Below are 19,973 nucleotides of genomic sequence, written 5' to 3' on the forward strand. Positions count from 1 at the left end.
ACTGTAAATACTTTAAAAAACTTTGATCAAAATCGTTCAAGTAGTTTTTTAAAATCCCAATTAACATTATTTTATGCGTTTTAATAAGAAATGTAACAACCCCTGGTATGCTTTTTAACGCATCTCTCATATACCAAATTTCATCTAAATCGGACCACAGGTGTAGTCTGTAGCTCTGCCCACATACACATACATACAGAAACACATTACTTTAACAACCATTTTTTAGGTTAAGGGGGGTCCAAAATGGTTATATCCACCAAAAACTCGAAAATGTTGCGACCACAGAATTAAATTATTTTAATTCTGTTGTCCCTGGTCTCTTCATCTAGCCCTAGTGCTGCCTGGAGGCTCTTCATGGATTTCTTATATTCTGAGGTAATCTGCAAGATGATTGAAGTTTGTGGCTCCTTTGTAAGATAGGGTAGGGGTTTTCCATACTACTGTGATGATGTGGTGGGGCAAGTAAGTTTTTTTTTCTGTATATAAATGATATTTATGATTACTTCTCTAATGTAAATAGACATTACGGTGAATATTTTGAATTATTTGCAGTTTTCTGGGCAAAAATGTGTTCTTAAAGTTCTAAACAGTCACCAATATTGTCACCTTTGACACTCCTGTGTCACAATGACATTAATTGGCAAACTTTGTAACTAGACCCGAAGGGATTTCTTATTTGTAATAGTGTTCTGAACCATATTATCTAACATATATTCATGGAAATTAATGTTATAAGTTAATGTGTAACTGTTAAATTTTTCTATTTATCTAACTGTATTCAGATAACCAATATTGTTAAAAAAAAAAACTCTTGATACCATTTGTGAATATCAAAAGCAATGCACAAGTGTTTTTATAAACTGTTATTTTGGGGTCAGTAAAATTGAAATTTAACTGTTATTGAGGATGATGACATTATGTATTGTAATGATGATTATTGTGATTATTAATGTATTGTAATTATGATTATAATTTATTTTTAGTATATATATTTTTTGTACATATTATTATATTTTAGTATATATATTTTTATGTCAGCATTGTGAATTATTTAGATTAACCTCGGGTTAGTTTTTCTCGTCACGGCATTATAGTTTTAAAATTACTCGCACAGTGATTGTTTTTATTATTTTGGGAAGTGGATATTTTTCACCAAAGGAACCATTTCATTTGTGTTTAAGGTTTTTTATAAATAAATGAGCCTACAGCATTGAGGTTCAAAGTACAAACTAGGTAGTTATATTTCTGAGTGGACAGAATTTGGCAGTTTAAAGGATTTGCTTGAGGGCTTTCAGGATCAAAGACTAGTGTTATAACCATATCATTCTGAACCCCACTTTACTGAATCAAACCTGTCCAAAAACCATTAAAATGTAACAGCTAATTAGTTATATCATTACACTAAAAAAGTAATGTTGTACCTAAGGTTATTACATTTACATTATGTGATAAATAATACTTTTTTAGCAAGTGAGGACACGGAAGAGAAATATGTTCATTAAATCTATGGTAGAACAGATTTCCACCATTGATTATCGAGCTGATACACTCATTTGTACCATGTTAAGAAATTCTCTTCACTGTATTCAGTCAGTTGTAAAGCAAATAATCATTTACCTCAATGGGAAATCGTGAACAGCATTTATATAGCAAAATATAACAGTTTGATTTTTTATGCCACAGACACTTATCAACATTCCTTGGAAACGTTCAACCCGAAACTTTTGGGTATCCAAAAAGTTTAGCTTGAGAATAAAATGCAAATAGACTTACATGTTTAACCGAGTTCAAGATCTGGACATAACATATTATATTTAGTAAAATTTTGATTTGGTTAGTTCAGAAGTTTTTGCATTGCCCAACAAACTGATATACAGAAACCAACCCATATTTATTATTATACGTTTCCTAATATTATTATTTTTCTTTAAAGTGAAGAGTTGATTGTGTTGGCATAAAAATTGTTCAATAAAAGTCTTTGATCACATGTTATACATTAACAATAAATTAAGTTGAGGGAGACAAAGTATTGGTGTTTGGCCGATCTTTAAACTGCAATCGTGCTATAATGATAGCTTAATCTGCTCCCTGATGAAGGCTAATTGAATTTGAATCTATAGTTTGATGCTACATAAACCAATGTAATCAGACTCTGCAGCAGAAGTTACACTGATGAATCTGTAAGCCTACCTTGCAAACTGTAAGCTAGTTACGAACACTTTTCTTACAACACTACTAAGCAATAAATTAATAAATAGTTAATTGTTGTTGTAGTAAATACATTACAAAATTCAATAATAAAAAGAGTTTTAACAAGTGCATTTGTAAATGTTTGGATCTGGGAAATATATCTGCAATTATAAAATCGAGGTCATTTCTGTCTATATGTGTGTAATGGTTTGATTTGATGGAGGTGAATGCAAAATAAACCATCTGAGCTGACATTTTGCCCTAAGGTAGATCATGAACTACACATTGGACAATTCATGTCCTTAAAATCTCCCCAGGCTTAACCAAATTGACCTTTTATGTTTCGAATTGAGGCTTTTAGATGAAAACATTGTTTGGCTCTAGCAATAACAAGGATAATCACAATGCTTATATTTGCTCTCGTTACATTTCTTTGTATATATTTCTATAAAGTTAAGACTTTTATTACACTACAAAGCAAATTGGGTTGAACCAAAGATAGCTTTTGAAATACTTAGTACTCCAACAGAGTGTTGTTTTTTTTTTTTTTATTCAATGGTAAGATTTAAAGAAACATAATAAGCTACTCTGTGTCCTCACCCTGTTTCGACGTACAGGTAACCAACTTTTTATTAACATTATTCTATCACTAAAATCAACTGGTTTTCGTCATTGTTTAATCGATTGTGTCATTCATTCTGCACTCATGAAAACAATTGTGATTAAGTTAATCTTACCAAACTTTTGACTTCTGGATATTCTAATATTATTAATCAACAGGGAAAGTAATAAAACGTGTAATAAAACGAATAAATTTAAAAAACAAAAGAAGTTACAAAGGGTGACTACACCGAATAAGAACTTTGAACAAACAAAGAGCAACAATGCCAACAATAGTAAGAAAAACGTTTTCAAGGTTAAGTTACAAAAAAAAATATAAAGATTGAGTTATTAACAAATCATATGACTTAATTGTTTTACATATTTATAAATTTAGTTATATTTATTAGCCAATGGTCCCTGAAGCACACACACCCACAACACACACACTCCGATCTTTGTTCCAGCCCGCGGTTATCTCCACGATTTATCCTCTCAAGTCCTCCAACTCCAAGACTCGTACCCCCTCCATCTTCTTCATTAGACTTTCTAATTGGCTGTGTGTGGATCATAGGGTCTGTGGCTCATAGGTTAAAGTTGTTTCTCAGAAGTCAGCCCTATTGGTCATCGTCAAGCTCACGTCAGCTGGGAAAGGGATTTGTAAATTGATGTTCATACTACTTTTTAACTTTGTTCACACCAACTAGGCGACTAAGTGTAATGGGAACAGTGTCTGCGTAGATGATCACCGTGGGTACAGGGTTAATCCCCTTTCTTACACTTTATATTTTTAGCTGTCAACTTTCTGTGGTAATGCTCAGTATCTTTTCCAGAGGAGATCTTGACGTCAGGCCGTGCCGTGTGGTTTGCGCCTGATGGCAAATCCCTGGTATACGCCACGTTCAACGACTCCCTCGTGGGCCAGCTCAAATACCCTTTCTACGGGCCCAAGAACCTTTACCCCAAGATTCACTCCATATACTACCCTAAGGTAAATATGATAAATTTTCATTCATATATTACAAAACTTATGAAAATTAATTAACTACATTAAGGATACACAACTAACTTACCTAAGAAAATGTTCCGCTTTCAAGCATAAAATATATAATTATTTAAACAGGCTATTTACTTATAATCAAAGTCCTGCCTAGGATTTTATGTACCTATCTAAATATCTTTGTAAAGAAATATGAAAATGCCTAATTAAACTTAACCTTTATATTATTAAAATGTCTGGATACATTCAATTAAATTTGTATATTAATCTACCTACTAATGTTTTAGAGCTTTGCTGCATAGCAATTAATTAAAATATCCTCATAGCTTTCAACAAGCAAACACATAAACGATATGATGACTTTGTAAACAGCTCATTTCTTCCCAGAAATCCACATAATATGTCACCAAATATCTCCTACCAGCTACATTTATATCATCTGCTGAAGAAATGCTTCATGTTGAGAAAGTAGTTTTCCCCAGTGTCGAACAAAAGCAAGATTTATCCGCAAGTCTTGGTGGAAGTAGAACGACAGCTGTAAAACAAGTGATCTTCTTTAAATGATCCTTTGAAGAGGATGGGTGCAATAAAAATTACAACTCTTTTAACAACAGCTGCTTCATCATACACGATTACCAACATTTGTCAGGAAACAAAAAAAAACTTTGCTTGGCTAACTGCAGCTATTTTTCCTGCCTAATCTCTTGTAGTACAAATGGGTATTCATTAGTTTCATGTAAATACCTTTTTGTTTTTTCTTTACAATTTTGAGAAGTATCCTTGGCACTTCATACTGTAATGTTAGTTATTGTTTTTTTTCATTTTTGATAAACTTCCATTTTTATTTTATTTTTTTATTTTCTTTAACTAGAATGTAATTCTTTAATTTGGTATAATACTGTTGAATGAAACTTTTTAGTTTATTGTTTAAGTTCATAATTTTTACCTTGTGATGTACCTTTGAAGTCAAATGTCATACTGATAAATTATAATATTGTATTCTAAATTATTATTTAGAGTCCTTGAATTTATTCCGCACAACATTAATTAAACATTCCCAAGAAAATAATGAAATATTTAATATGTTTGTGAGTAAAATATATAAACAAGCAACTTAATCTTTAAACTAAAACTGAACTCATTCAATATAAATGATATACCAACTGTATTCTATGTATTTATTTATATTTCACTTATAAGTTTCACGGTAAAACTGCCTTTTATCATGTTTATTATGAATATTAAATCATTCATAAAAAACAAACATAAACATAAAACATTCATAATGGTCCTTTTAATATGAATATTAATTTTGAAGTACAAAAAATAATCATAAGATTATTATATTATAAAGAAATAAACGACACAAGACACCCTCATATATTGTATTATTTTGATGTTTTTAAGAAGTTTAGGAATTTAACACCAATATTTGGCAAATTTCCCACCAAACCATTTTAAAGTATTTACTCTCGTTGAGGAAATTCCTATTTTCAATTTAAAGAATAAATTGAATTTGAAAAGATAAATCTAAATTGAGTAGCGATGTTGATAAAAGTTGAAGTTTTATTACTTCAAGAGCCTTGTTCGCTGCTGTTGGAAACAGACTTTTCGTTTACAACTGTCTAGTTTTACAGGTTTCTCAAGATCAAATGTCAGCCCATTTTGTTGAAGCATAAAGTGCATCTGGCCATATTGAAATTAATTGTGTCCTTACAGTAAATAAAAGTATTATTCACTACAATTCACATAAGAGTCTTAATGTCTTTCGAATAAAAGTTTTATCTTTGAAAACTTATGTGAAATATGTTTTAATTTTTATTTATATATTTCAACCATGTAAAGATTTTAGTGCTTTAGTGTTTTATAAGCTAGTCAAAGTAAAATATAAAAGTGTCTTTTAACTAAATCATTTATTGGACGGTTTCCTCTAACCCTTTAGAGCAAAAGCATTTTATGTAAATTTATTTAAGTTTCAAAACCCGTTAAATCCATTATTGAGTAATAAAACCCGCTAAATTCAAATTTCAAATAATTATTTTCATTCCTGAAAATGTTTTTGGTTGATATGTTGTTATAATTTGTATTGTAACTTGAATACCTACGTTGAAATTTTGATTTTTTTGTGTGAAAAAGTTTGTTTCACAGTCAGTTACATTTGTTGCCACTTTACCAAAAAAATATGTAATTGAATGTGACGAGGATTGATTCTAGGCTTCTCAATGATCATCAGTCAATAATGAAGAATGCTATTGACCTCTTGACATTTACTTATGAACACCTGTAAATACTACAAGAGGAATAATCCTTTTCACAGTTTAAATTTTGCACTACACTTCAATATGCAGAATACTAGAGTGTTGCTAGCCTAGTATTTAGCGTTCCAAACTTTGGTGCAAGAGGGGTGGATTTGCGGGACACCCACAAATGTTTTTAATGTGTTTAGAACGCTTGCCCTTTAAAGTATTTGTGTTACTGTCTGAACCTCCTTGGAAGAGAGTAAGGTATGAACCAATAGATTTATACTCACTCAAACTACTGTATCCAACCAAGTTGATTTTGTTCCAGCCCGGAACAACGATTCCGGAAGTTACAGTGTGGATGGTCAATGTGACTCATCCCAAAACTCCCAACACTACTCAACTTCCCCCCACCCCTGTCATGGTAGCAGATGCTCAGTAAGTACCTACTAAAAATATTTACACATACACCCCAGACCGCAATACTAGTGATATACAGTTACAATAATTTGTAAATATTGTATGACTTTTGTAAATATAGACTTTAGTGTTAGTGATAAGAAGATGAATACAAAGAAGACCTCTGAAAATACCACACAAAAACAAGGTGGGAAAATCCATTGGTTGACAAACACATTTTACCTACAGGAACTCAGGCAACAACACTAATGGCAAATCTAATACAAAAATTACTTTCAAGAAAAATACCAAGGCAATGCTTTATATTCAAAAGTGCAATAAATCCTACATATTCTAAAATTGTGTTGTTTAATTGTAACCATACAACAAAATAGTAAAAAAAAAGTTCAATAATTGTTAATGGTGGGGGGTTAGTGGTTCATTGGAATGGTTGAGTTTTTAAAGTGTTTATCTCTTTTCCTACAGTTACCTAACAATATACATGTTCTCTCACTGATTTGAGAAAGCAAAGTGGCCAATTCGCTCATCAGTGAGACAATGTTAACATTGTCTCACTCTAATTACTTTGTCTCACTCCAGATTTGCAACGTGAAGGCACGAAATAGTGAGCGCGTAACATGCAGGCAACGTCGTATGCGCGCGAAGTACGTTGGCAGCACTGGCTGTAAATCAGCTGGTCAGCTGTTGTACTGTTGTATTTGTCACTTCACATTAGATGTTATATTAAAAGATCACTTCTGTGTAAAAATAGGTTATGTTTCTTCACCAATTTATTTGTTTTATGGTAACTGTAGGAAAAGTATAATGTGCAACTCGAGTTCAAAGTACAATTGCCTCACTCGAGAAACCATTCCTCACTCGCCTACGGCTCGTGAGTAAGGATTTCTCTCGAGTGAGTCAATTGCTCACTTTTCTCACTAGTTGCACAAATAACTATTGTTTTATCACATTAATCCATTTTATGTCGAGTAATGTTGATATTTTGTGTGTAAACTATATTGTCCTCTGTTCTAGGCTACCTTACCTGATAGACGTTAGTTGGGCTGGAGACAAACACGTAGCCGTAGTCTGGATGAATCGTAGACAAAACGTCTCAGCCATCGTTGTCTGCTCAAGTCCATCTTGGACATGTCAAGATGTGAGTAAATTATCTGCCTTATGTGCATACATGCATGGTGACCAGGCTTTGCTCAGTGAAATTGTGTTCAACTTCTTTTATAACTTCTAACTTGTTTTGTTGATCTTGGCTGCTTTTGTACCTAGTTGATAATATATTGTTCTTCGATCAAATAAACTTATGATTTAAGTAAGTCAAGAGTGATTTATCTAAGTGATTAACTATCAGGATTACAAAAATTCAAAAGTAAGTTAAAGACTGAACATTTCAAACTATGGTTAGAGCTAAAATTGGTAGGCTACTACTTATAATGGTGTTCCCAGTAAAAATGTTGAAACAGACTGAGTACAAGGATTTGTCAATTTAATATTTCAAAACATCGAATGTTATTCTTTTCTTTTAAACCTGAGACTGAGGATGCCTCATCATAGAACGTGCAAAACGTCCGTCCATACATACTGTACATACATACATAAATATTGACTTAAATCGGCTCCCTTTGGAAGACTGAGAATTCTCACCATTTGCCACCTGTAAACTGTAATTAATTGCCTTTTATCCACAGACCCACGTCCAGAAGTCGTCACGGTGGGTGGAGCCGAGTTCTGTGGTGTTCTCGCCAGACCACAGCTCCTACCTGACTCTGCTCCCAGTGCTGGATGCAGATGCTGGACACTTCACACACATCTGTCTGATAGACCGCGAGTCACATCAGGTCGTTCCTTTGACTCACGGACAGCTCACTGTCACCAGGGTGCTGGCCTGGGACACCGACAACCATATTGTGTAGGTGGATTTGAGATACTGTCAAATAGGTGTGTTGTTAGCATAACGGTTGGAGACTCGGACTTTGGTGCGGAAGGGATGGGTTTAATTCACCGCTCATCTGCAGCACATGAGTTTGGACTGCTTTCCCTTTAAGTGTTTGAGTACTTCCTCTTGTAACTCTTCAAGTAAAGAAAAATTCCCCTGGAGTAGACATTAAGACAAAAATAAGATAAAAGGGAATAATAGGTAAATGAATGAGGGAACTCAATCTGGCAGTAATTTTCTTCAAAGTCAAAGTCAAAGCCATCTTTATTGTCACAAAACGTTTTTTTAAATGCTCTGGCACAGCCAGACAAAACAGGTGACATTGTCAAACTATACTAAAATAAACTAGCTTATTGGTCAAAATAAATACATAGTAGGTAACAAAACAAACAATTCCCATTGATTTGTCTTCGAGAAACTGATCAATACTATAACAATTCTTTTCCAACAAAAATTCAAAATTTTTTTGCTTTAAAAGATACTAATCCTATTATAGATTTGTAGTACCCAGGCAAATTATTAAAAAACCGTTTACCCATGTAAGAAGGTGTCCTTTCCACAAGATTTAATCTGTGTACTTAAATAATGTCTTTCTTTTTTTATTTTATCAAAATGAAAACAAACTGGCCTCTGACTCGTTAGAAACTTGGAAATTTTTCACTAATTTATTCCATACATTAGTTAGAATTAGACTCTTATGTTCAATATGAAACCTAAACACACAGCATAACTAAACACAGGAAACTTAACTGCTAATTTTTTATCTCATGCAGAAAGTTATCCCAGTATTTAGAAGGTAAATTATTTATTCTCTTTAACAAATCAACATAATTTCTCTTGAAAGGAGGTATTAGGGCAACTAAAGCTGGAGGAGGGAGGGGATAAGGCAGGCATTTATCTAGCTGAATACAGCTTTTAATGCAAACATTCATTTAGGTCCAATCACCGTTCTGACTATAAGAAACATGATTGCTGTTTAGAAACTTTCTTCAGTAATTTCCATCTCATTTTCCTCAAGCTTTCGACCCTCTTGTAATAATTACAGATAAATGTACTCCCTTAATTGTGGAAGTTTTAATTTGTGGGGAATGAATCGTAAATGTAGTTTTGAGGATAATTTAGCAAATTTGCTTTGTCAATTTTGGTAGTTTGTAAAATTTTGTTTTACAAGGAAGAACAACTATATCTGCTTGCATGTGTAATCAATTTGTTACTAAAAATAATTATCTCCATCTTGTCGTACACTTTGCAGTGTAATTACTTTTTACATTCACCAAATTCGCATAAAAATATCAAATAAACTAAGTGAAAACGCCCTTTGGAAATAAAAAAAGGAATTTGTGCTGTTATGGCATAGAACATAATCATAACCAAAGTTTTGGTAATAATCATAACCAAGGTGAAAAGATTAGCAGTAAAATAAAATGTAGCATATGTATATTTTATCGTGCTATACAACAACAGACATTACTATTTTCTTCAGAGAGAGATTAAAACCGTTTCAATTGGCTCAACCTTACAACTACTAAGCCCTTGGTGTATTAATAGAAATTAATGATACGGTAAGTCGCTCAGTACGGTAAGTCGGGGAAGCTCTTACCCTACAAAATATGTTAACAATGCTCATCCTTTTAACATACAAACCAATTATGAACACTAATTGTAAAACATGTGATCTTATAGGTATTATCAGCATAAATTAAACAGTCAGTTGATCAGCCAATGGGTAAAAAGAGTATATTTGTATCTATAAAATAACAAGGTACCAACCAAACAATTCATCTCTAGATAAACTCTAGGGTCATACTCTTTCTACAACTATTCCTATTCAAATTATTTGTTCATCTTGTCTTGGGTTCCAGTCTTGCAAACTTTCTTTCACAAAATGTGTAAAGTTGAGATTTTCTGTATTACAGATATTTTGAAGCAGCTCCAGAGAAAAAGCCAGCTCAAAGACACGTGTATCGAGTGTCTGACATTGTCAACATCACCACTTCAATACAATGGGAATGTTTGACATGTCCTACATACCCGGTCAATGGGTCCAACATCACTAGGTACAGTATGGTTTGACTAAAGAAACAGCTGGTAACTTTTAGATACCAGCAGGATATCAGCTGGTTAGCTTAGTGATAATAGTCGTCCTCACCTAATGATCAAAAGGTTGCATGATTAATGATAAAAGATCCAGTTTAAAAAAATGCCGCTTTACAGGTTGTACATAAGGGCAATCAGTAAATGACATAAGCACACTCTCTTAGAGAATAAATAATTCTCTAGATGAACTTTTCTATTGAAACTGGTAGCAGCTTTAATACATGAACATTTAGTTATCTCCACTTTAGATTCTACATTCATGCTGAAATATTGATATCCAGCTTAAATTATGAACACAAATTCTGTCACTGCCTTAATAAAGCATTTGGAGTTGAAAATTTCAATATTATCTACTATTTCAACATCTTCTAACAATTGATACTTTAGTAACAGTCAAAAACTGCCAAAAATATGCATCAAACTTGTATGTAAGCCATAATTCAAAGAAATTCACTTTATTTTTTTCAGTGTACATGAAAACAAGACAAACGATATGTATCCAGTCAAATCCATGTCTTGTTTGTACACACGAGCGACCTTTTCACCTGGGTTAAGTCCACGGTTTTATATTCTCGAGTGTTTGGGTGAGTATGTTTTACATATATAAAATCCTTTAACAATCCCTATGCTATGCACCATTCCTAACTCTCCTTCAACTCCTTTGTAGTCGCGGTCTTCCAAACACGATAAATTTCAACTCTGCGTTACCATTCTAACCTAAAATCAGAACACTAAAATCAATAAACTAACAAATATGCAATGTTTACATCAGCTGGTATATTTAAAACAGCTTATAAACACTGTAGCAGTACTTCCATCAGAAAATGACTGGATCTTTGACGGTCTGTGGGGCAGAGCAGGGGAAATTTTTGACACTTCTGATATTTTTCCCACCGTCCTTGGATCTTAAGCTTTAAAATGAATCCTCAACGGACATGCTACCTTTTTCCTAGCTCGAGATATTTAGTGGGGACCGATTTGCTTACGGAATTAAATATATAGATTTATAGATATAAATATATCAAAATATTGTTATGATATGAAAGTTTTATAGCTTGATCCATTCAGGGTAAATTCTGGACTTAATTGCCATTTTTTAATTTTCCTGCCAATTTATCATGCTAACAAAGATCGACATTAAATGATAACAAGACCAAGGCTTGGACTATTACAAAACGTAAAAAAACCAATATGGTGTTGAAACCCACACACACACACACAAATTAATTTCGCCATTTCACCTTTGTACAGGTCCTGATGTTCCCAGTGTTCTGGTGATGAACGCCCTGACCAACACCAAGGTAGCGCTACTAGACGGTAACTCTCTGTTAGCGCAACAGTACGCAGCAATGGCCCGACCTCAGGTGCGGATCTTCCCTGTAGAAATGGAGTCCGGCTACCAGGCTCAGGTCAAGCTGCTGCTGCCTCCAGGCATGCGAGAGGACGAGGAGATGGCCTTCCCTCTCATACTCAAAGTGTGAGTTTGTACAAAAATAGAGGTTAATGTACCCAACTTACTTGTTTATTTACTTTTGTTATCTAACTTGTTAATTCACAAATTATGAAACACAAGCAGTCTAGCTATAGTAGAAGTTGTTACTTGGCATTTTTACTTGTGGGGTTGCAGAAGAAAGCACTTCAACGCTTTTAAGGAAAGCGGTCTAAACCCAAATGTGCTGGGATTGAACCCGTCCCTCCAGCACCGATCGAAGTCCGAGATGCTAATCAATAGGCCAGTAACACACCCAATCTTATTACCGGGTTCAATGGGTTCAGAGTTCAATGAAAGCTTGAACGTGTACACAGTGGCGGCTCCAGTAGCCATAGTCACCTTGGGAAGTTGAAGAAATTTCAACTGTATATTTATATTTGATCATTATTATTGATTTGAGATTAATTTGATTTTAGTATGAACAACAGGAGTCAATCATGCATATTACACTACTACACACTTTGAAAATTCATCCATGAGCTTTCCAAGCCTTCAAATACAAAGGAAGCAAAACTTCAATGTCTTAACACTTTGAATAAAGGTTTGGGGTGGATAAGATAAGATCAATTAAGATTGATCTTCAGAGAATATATAAATGTTATACCTGTAATACTTAAAAGGCATTTTTAGTCTTTCCAACTTTTCACCAATTCTTTGCCAGTTGTCTGACAGACAACGCCATATGATAAAATGCAATTCGCTCAGAAGCATTGGGGCACCATATTGCAAGTACTCTAAGTGTATCATTATCATGATCGAAGTTCAAATCTCAAGAACACCAACCATCCAACCAGAGCAAATTCATTTTATAAACTCCCAGAAACATTTTTTAGAGGCACGACTCCAGGAGGACAGGTGGTAACAGAGAGGTGGAACGTAGACTGGAGCACTTACCTCGTTAGTCAGAGGAACTTCATCGTGGCCGAGATTGACGGACGAGGTTCGGGTTTCCAAGGCGATCGCATGAAACACGAGATCTTCCGCCGAGTAGGTCAAGACGACGTTCTGGACCAAATATCTGTCATCACGTAAGTTGTAGATATTAGCTGCATGGTTTTCTTGATTCAAATAAAGAATTTTTAGTTCAATGCATGTATTGAATGCTTTGAACACTAGAAGTATCTGGTGAGTTGGTGGTTGAGTCAGTACTGTAATGTAATTGTGAAACCAAAACAGCGATTTTGTAGATTTTCATCCAGGACTTTGCCTTTTTATCAACAATTTATTACAACAGTTCAATACATTTTTTGGCTTCCCTTGCTATGCTTCAAGGCAATGATATATTGTGGTGAGAGGACACATAGAACAACACGCACATTTCTGAGGCAAATCCATGTAGTAGCACCAACTCAATGAGAAAAGATGTTAAGTATGGCTTTAATGGTCATATACTTAACACCGTTGTGATATTCAGTGTAGAACAGTTTTCCCAAAAACGTACAGTAATGATTTTCAAAATAACAATAAGGTCAAAGAAGATTTTTTTAAATATTTAACGTGTTTAGCACAACAATGTGACCACTGTTCTACTGTACTGTGGCTTGGTTGTTGTTTCACACACAGTTTTATACTTTGCAGATATCTGAGAGACAACCTCAGGTTCATTGACCGCAGTCGCTTGGGTGTGTGGGGCAAGGGCTATGGAGGGTTTGCCACAGCCATGATCCTCTCACAAGAGGTTGGCCTGTTCCACTGTGGCATCTCATTGGCGCCCATCACCAGTTGGGCTCACTACGGTTTGTTTAACAAACATCTTATTTTTAGGCATTGTATATTTCAAAATATCTGTTTTAGACAGTGAAAATTTTCCTATCCTTACAAATTAGGGTAAAGAGAATTTAAAATGAAATCTGGATGGACCGTATATTTAGACTATAGAGTTTAAATCAGCGTCCAAGACAGTACCATCCTTTTATTTGTTTGGTCTATAGGAATCAAATTAGTAAGATTAAATGACAAAATAAATTGCTCCCCTGATACTGATAGTGATGGTTAGTGTGTCTAGTAATCTTGAAATACAAAGTACCTGGAAGTCAGTTGCAAATCCACCATAAACATTATGAATATAGTTCTGAATCACAATACAAGTTTGAAAATGTTAACAAAATCTTATTAATTCAATGACACCATGGTTGTTATTGCCCCCAATCGTTTTCATTCAAGCATTTGCTACTAGGATTTTTAATGAAAATTGTTGGATGCAAGTGTCTTTTTACTTGGATGTAATAGTGGTCTCAAAAAAGTAGGTGGACTCACCCCCATTTGTCGCCTTTCCATAAAATATTTATTTGCAAACAGCAAACAGAATTGTAAGATCACATAACATTATTACAGTATATTACATTTTAATGGCATCCATTGTTGGAAATTCAAATCTGGGTCTTCAACTCAACAGATGCAGTGTTTACTGAGAAGTTCATGGGCACTCCGAACGTCACTGACAACTACCGAGGTTACGAAGAGTCTGACCTCAGCAAACATGCGGGGAACCTCAAAGACAAGCCTTTCCTGCTGATCCATGGATCAGCTGACAACACTGTGCACTTCCAGCACAGCATGATTCTTGTACATGCCTTCACTCAGGGGGGCATCATGTTCCGTCATCAGGTATGTTGTCGTTTGTGTTCCTCTAGCCAAAATAAGGAGTAGGTGGCTCAATCGGTATTTTCGGTATATTATTAGAAGCATTGAACATTATACAGGGTGGTAATAAAGTCCGAAGACAATTAAATATTTAAAAAAATAATTTAGCTAGAGCTACAATACTTGGTACAAAAGTTACAGGGCATAAAACTCCCTAACACTATTCAGTGATCCAATAACTCTTCAGGGGACGGCCCACAAGGAGTCGGAAGAAAATCTTAAATGGAAGCATAGGTTGATATGCACATCAAATTAAAAGTCTTTATTAGTAGAATACAATGCCGCAAACCGCACTTCAAAAGGACCATCCGTTAAAAATAACAGTTGTTTAAAGATTTAAAATAGTGTTTAATTTAAAGAAATTGGATAATTTTGAAAATCTTTGAACATCTGCAATTTTGGGCAGGATCAACCTTTCGAAGTGTGGTTTGCGGCACTGTATTCTACTAAAAAAGACCTTTAATTTGATGTGCATATTGACCTAAGCTTCCTTTTAAGATTTTCTTCCGACTCCTTGTGGGCCGTCCCCTTGAAGAGTTATTGGATTACTGAATATGAGTTAAAATAAAGTTTTATGCTCTGTAACTTTGTACCAAGTATTGTAGCTCTAGCTAAATTTTTTTTTTAATATTTAACTGTCTTCGGACTTTATTTCCACCCTATATATAACACAGTATTGAACCCTAACTAAAACTGACATGACTTTCTTTGTGAGGCAGTGACAGTAATTTGTCAACAAGCTTCATCAAATACACCATATCTAATCAACGGCCTTGTTACCTTTCAGACATACCCGGACGAGGGCCACAGTTTCGATGGTGTCCGATTCCACTTGTACCACGCCATGGAGGCATTCTGGGATGAGTGCTTCGGACCCCTCGACTTCATAGACTGGGAGATTGGGTCGTCGTTCTTCAGTTTTAAACAATAGCAGGAGCAGGTAACTCTTCTCGTAAGTATATACTTGTTTAGTTTGATCTTCAAAAGGAATTATAGTCCAAGACAGATGCTAGTTAGATGAACTTCAATTTACAACTAGATAGTGTGTAGCCCTACTCCTTAGGAGACCGGTAGAATGGTTTTGAAATAATTTTGTAACCAATATTTCTATCTCACAGTGACCCCTGGAAGATGATTAAGTGAGTGATAATTTTATCTTTTCCACTAGGCCTGTAGAATCGTTCATAGGAAGCTTTTAGTGACATCCCACATTTTTATTTCATAGTTTAGAACTAGACTTAAAGGAGTCATCAAACACCTACAAGAGCAAAAGAATACCACAAGAAAACTCAGCGATTTTGTTTTATTTTAGCCCACCTTTTATATGATTTATGGATGATTGTACTTAATAGCCCGTTAGTTAGTTTGATTTATAGAAAAGCTTTCATTTGCTATTGTTCAATAATTAGTCCTCCTTTGTTCTCTTTGATGAAAACTGTTCTATATAGAAAGTTCTACGGGCTATCCCTGCAGGTCTTTTCACAAGCTAGCTTAAATAGCTGAAAGATAAGCATTAACCAATTACAAAATTGAAAAAATTTGTAAATGTATGTATTTTATCTGTTACATAGGCTTCAGCTACATCTTTTCTGCTTAAGTTGTGTGATGCTCCTTTTTGTTTTCACCTAACCTCTACTTTATTCTTTTCTGAGTTTCTTTTTTAAAGGAGGGATGTGAATATTTTCAACGGTTATTAGAATGTTTTTTTTTTTACTTTTGATTCTAATGCAGCAATCAAAAAATGGATTTATTTTGAATACCAGTGTGTTTTCATTTGTAGCATGAGAAAGTAGAAGGCCCAGCGTAGCTTGCCCACCAATGCTTTCTTTGCCTAATCATTGTACAACCTTTGGAAAGGAGAGATGTTTAGGGTTAGGAAAGTTGAGAATTGACAAAATTGTCTGCACATTTGTGAAAAATGTCTGCAATCCTACTCCATTCAGGTCCCAGGTGTAACTCAATGAAATTCTCTGGTTGCCAGAAACGGACAAAGATCAACCTATTCCTCCAAGTACCACCATACTGGGCGGTTTGAGCTAAAAAAGATATATATATTCCTAGAAGAAACACATAAATGAATCCCCACTTTAATTCTTTTTGTATCCAATGTTCATCTCTGTATTGTAAAATAATAATTAGAGTAAACTATTAAAGCCCTAACAAAAGTCTAATAACAGTAACAAGGTATCAACTTGAAATAGTATTTCATCACTAGGGTGTAAAGTGACTCTTTCAACCCAAGGTCAAGTTTTACGGTCAAGGCGAAAACAAGGTAAATCTTTTGAGAGCTATGTTTTCTTGTCAATATTTTACGTTTTGATAATTCACCCCCACATCATTTTATAACACTATTTTTTTCTACTTTCCAGGAAAACTGCATGTCTGAAACAACGGAAGGCAGCTGTGAAATGTAAAGACTGCTGCGTGTTTGTTCCTGTCGATGTCAGCTGTTTTGAAGCTTTCCGTGTTAGCTTTCCGTTAGTCCTGGTGTCCCTCTTTACCTTCAGGTAGAACTGATTGATGTCATTCGCCAGTACGTGGACGACAAAGGAACTCGAACGTCTGTTAACGACATGTAGTTTTCAAGAAGGGTTATGTAATGTGATCGAGACTTTCCCAACGGATTTTCATCTGTATATAGAAATAAATGTGATATTGAAATAATGTGTAAGTATTTGCTTCATCAAAGTGTTAAATCTGGATTAGATTGAATTTGTTTATGTTTTACAAAGTGTATAAAACTGAGTGAGCCACTACTCATATTGGGATTTTAGTCCACTATGTTTTCAATACTTGATTTTTTGTTAACACTTTTCTTACAATTCCTCAAATTATTTTATACCGTATCTAAGTTTGTAAAATTATCTTAGTTTTTAACATTTTGTTTTCCGAATCTACAGTTATATAAGTATTGCTATCCTACACAAACATAATACTCCTCTTTCCAATTTGTTTTGTTTCAATTAACTGTTGTATGTTTATTTAAATTATCTACTGGAGTAGATTATTCATTGAATGAATACAAAGCAAACTGGCAGAAGTACACCTTATTTTTTGTCTTTGAGGTAAATAGTTTGGTCTTATTGGCTACTTTAATCTATTTGTTGGATGCAATAATTAATCTTTTTCCAGTTTAATGGCATTTGGTGCAGAATAAACCATATTCTCAGGATCACAGAAAACAAACTACTATAACCCAGAATGCCAACCGCATGGTAAAAAGCATTAAGTGTTTTGAGAGAGCTTTGCCTGTCAATCGTAGGCAGCGCCACCAGCGTTGCTATGCTGAGTGCATGGCAACGCTGGTGGCGCTGCCTACGATTGACAGGCAAAGCTCTCTCAAAACACTTAATGCTTTTTACCATGCGGTTGGCATTCTGGGTTATAGTAGTATGTTATGTTTTCTGTGTCAGGATCTAGCAAATACAACACACAATGCATAAACTTCTGTTTTGTGCTGACTTCATCAAATTGATTCATTTATTGAATGGTCTACTCTTGGTCATTATATTCGTAGATAAAAACATGATCTTGAAGCCACAAATGGTTTCAATTGTATTTTATTTACTTTTAGCGATGTTTGCTAGTTTAAGTTGATTTTGTAAAAATTTCTATATGATGTTTCAAATTAAATGTATATTTTGTTGACTCAAATAGTGTGTTTTTAATCAAATGTTTATTGATATTTTTGTGCTGAAATATCTAGTATTTATAAATATAAAATAGATATTCTTTTACAGTTGATGAAATGTATTTGACGTTTAAACTTGTAAACACCAAGAATAAAGATACTGACTTGTACATTAGATGTAAAATAATTCCTGGATTTGTTGGTGGTTTAAGTAAATAATTATAATTCTTTTAATTAACACAGTACATATTCTAGATTATACAATGAGTTAGTTGGTAATCTACTGAGACTTCGATCACTTTATGAATATAAATATTGAATAATCAAATTAATACAGAAGTGCACTACACTTTTTTTGATTTTCTTTCTACTTAAAGACTATTACTTACTTTGATTTTTATGTCTTTCATATATATCTTAAGGTAACTCTTAAAATTACCATTAAAAACCACTGCAAAGTCCAGGAAATAAGTTGTATTTATAATTGTTCAATGATAAAAATTGATGTTATTGATATTATTTATTTGTAAATAAGAACATTTTTGATGTAATATTTTGTATATAAAATAGTTATTAGGTCTATAGTTTGATATTTATTTTAGTATAAGAAATTTATATGTGTTGCACTGTTTATTTGCACTTACCCTTGGAAGATGCCATGAGAAAGTATTTTTAATGATTCATTTATATTATTTACTAACTTAGATGTGTGACGGCAGATAAAAATATTCAACTAGAAACGTATGTTTTATTTGTGGGGGCTCATTGCTTAAATTTTCAACTGTAAAAAGTTTGCGCTCAAAACATTTCAGTACGGTCTAGGTTTAGTTTAGCTAATAGAAAATACATCTTCCCAACAAAAACTTTTGGGAGTAGTAGTAATCATAAATAACTTTTGGAACTTTGAAAAAGTCACAACTAGTTGGAAAAACAAAAATAACTTTGCCTTAGATGAAGCCTTACATTGCCATAACACCAAATAAACCGCCAAATTAAAAATACTTTCAAATCTTCCTTTAACCACTGGTTGAGTCTAAACAGGCGATTCTGTCATGTTCAAACTCTCAAAGCTAGACTTTGGTTGTTACTTATTGTGGACTAAGAAGGATTCATGTATTTCGCATGAATAAATAAATAAAAAATGCTGTTCTCAACAAAATTCAAATCCAGTAGTTTAATAATATCTATTGGACATAATCCTAGGAAATATTTGGTAAATACTTTAACGTATTTTACTTTTCAAGCACATTCATAGATAGCATAAGCATACAGTAATGATTGGAAGTAAAATCACTAAAATTAATCTATAAAGTATTGTTTTTAGCACAGGTATTCTTGAAACTAGTGCTTATGAGTAATTTTTTTACTGCTAATTACATGTTAAATTATAAAAATAGACAATTGATTTTGATTTCTGTTTGTTGACCAAATTAATTTTTCTTTACCTAGAAGAAAAAAGAAGAAGTATGTATTTTAAATTTTATTCAGATAACCAACAAACTAGGAAACATAACAGGGACAATTCTATCCTTAATACTATTCGGTTTAAAAAAAGTCTATGTTAAAACACTCAGTTAGTATTTCAAAGTTGGAACTGACGAGATCTTGCCTACTACGAACCTCCCGGTGAGTTATTGTTCCTATGTATGTATGATTGTGTGGATGTTGATATGTTAGAGCCGTGGCTTTATTTAATGTTATATGTGCCTGAAAAATGTACTTATCTG

The 19,973-nt window shown here is 33.7% G+C and overlaps 1 protein-coding gene across 7 annotated transcripts in view; it reads left to right on the forward strand.

The window, feature by feature from the left end:
* The window catches only part of LOC128994109 (inactive dipeptidyl peptidase 10-like), a 416,624-nt gene extending 398,843 nt beyond the window's left edge, over positions 1-17,781 (forward strand). For 4 of the 7 annotated variants that reach the window (XM_054418388.1, XM_054418389.1, XM_054418387.1 and 1 more), the window contains 12 exons: positions 3,627-3,784; positions 6,362-6,471; positions 7,468-7,591; positions 8,136-8,356; positions 10,300-10,440; positions 10,949-11,064; positions 11,732-11,957; positions 12,806-13,000; positions 13,551-13,708; positions 14,368-14,579; positions 15,403-15,567; positions 16,985-17,781. In XM_054418388.1, the coding sequence (XP_054274363.1) occupies positions 3,627-3,784; positions 6,362-6,471; positions 7,468-7,591; positions 8,136-8,356; positions 10,300-10,440; positions 10,949-11,064; positions 11,732-11,957; positions 12,806-13,000; positions 13,551-13,708; positions 14,368-14,579; positions 15,403-15,546 (1,805 nt within the window). In that variant the 3' untranslated portion in view covers positions 15,547-15,567; positions 16,985-17,781. Of the gene's footprint in view, positions 1-3,626; positions 3,785-6,361; positions 6,472-7,467; positions 7,592-8,135; positions 8,357-10,299; positions 10,441-10,948; positions 11,065-11,731; positions 11,958-12,805; positions 13,001-13,550; positions 13,709-14,367; positions 14,580-15,402; positions 15,568-15,733; positions 15,755-16,984 lie in introns of all 7 variants that reach the window. The other 3 variants (XM_054418383.1, XM_054418385.1, XM_054418386.1) reach the window with 3 other exon arrangements.
* The last annotated feature ends 2,192 nt before the right edge of the window (positions 17,782-19,973 follow it).

Source organism: Macrosteles quadrilineatus, unplaced genomic scaffold, assembly GCF_028750875.1.
Source record: "Macrosteles quadrilineatus isolate MER2022 unplaced genomic scaffold, UCM_ALF_1.0 Scaffold_5__1_contigs__length_97177068, whole genome shotgun sequence".
NCBI lineage: Eukaryota > Metazoa > Arthropoda > Insecta > Hemiptera > Cicadellidae > Macrosteles > Macrosteles quadrilineatus.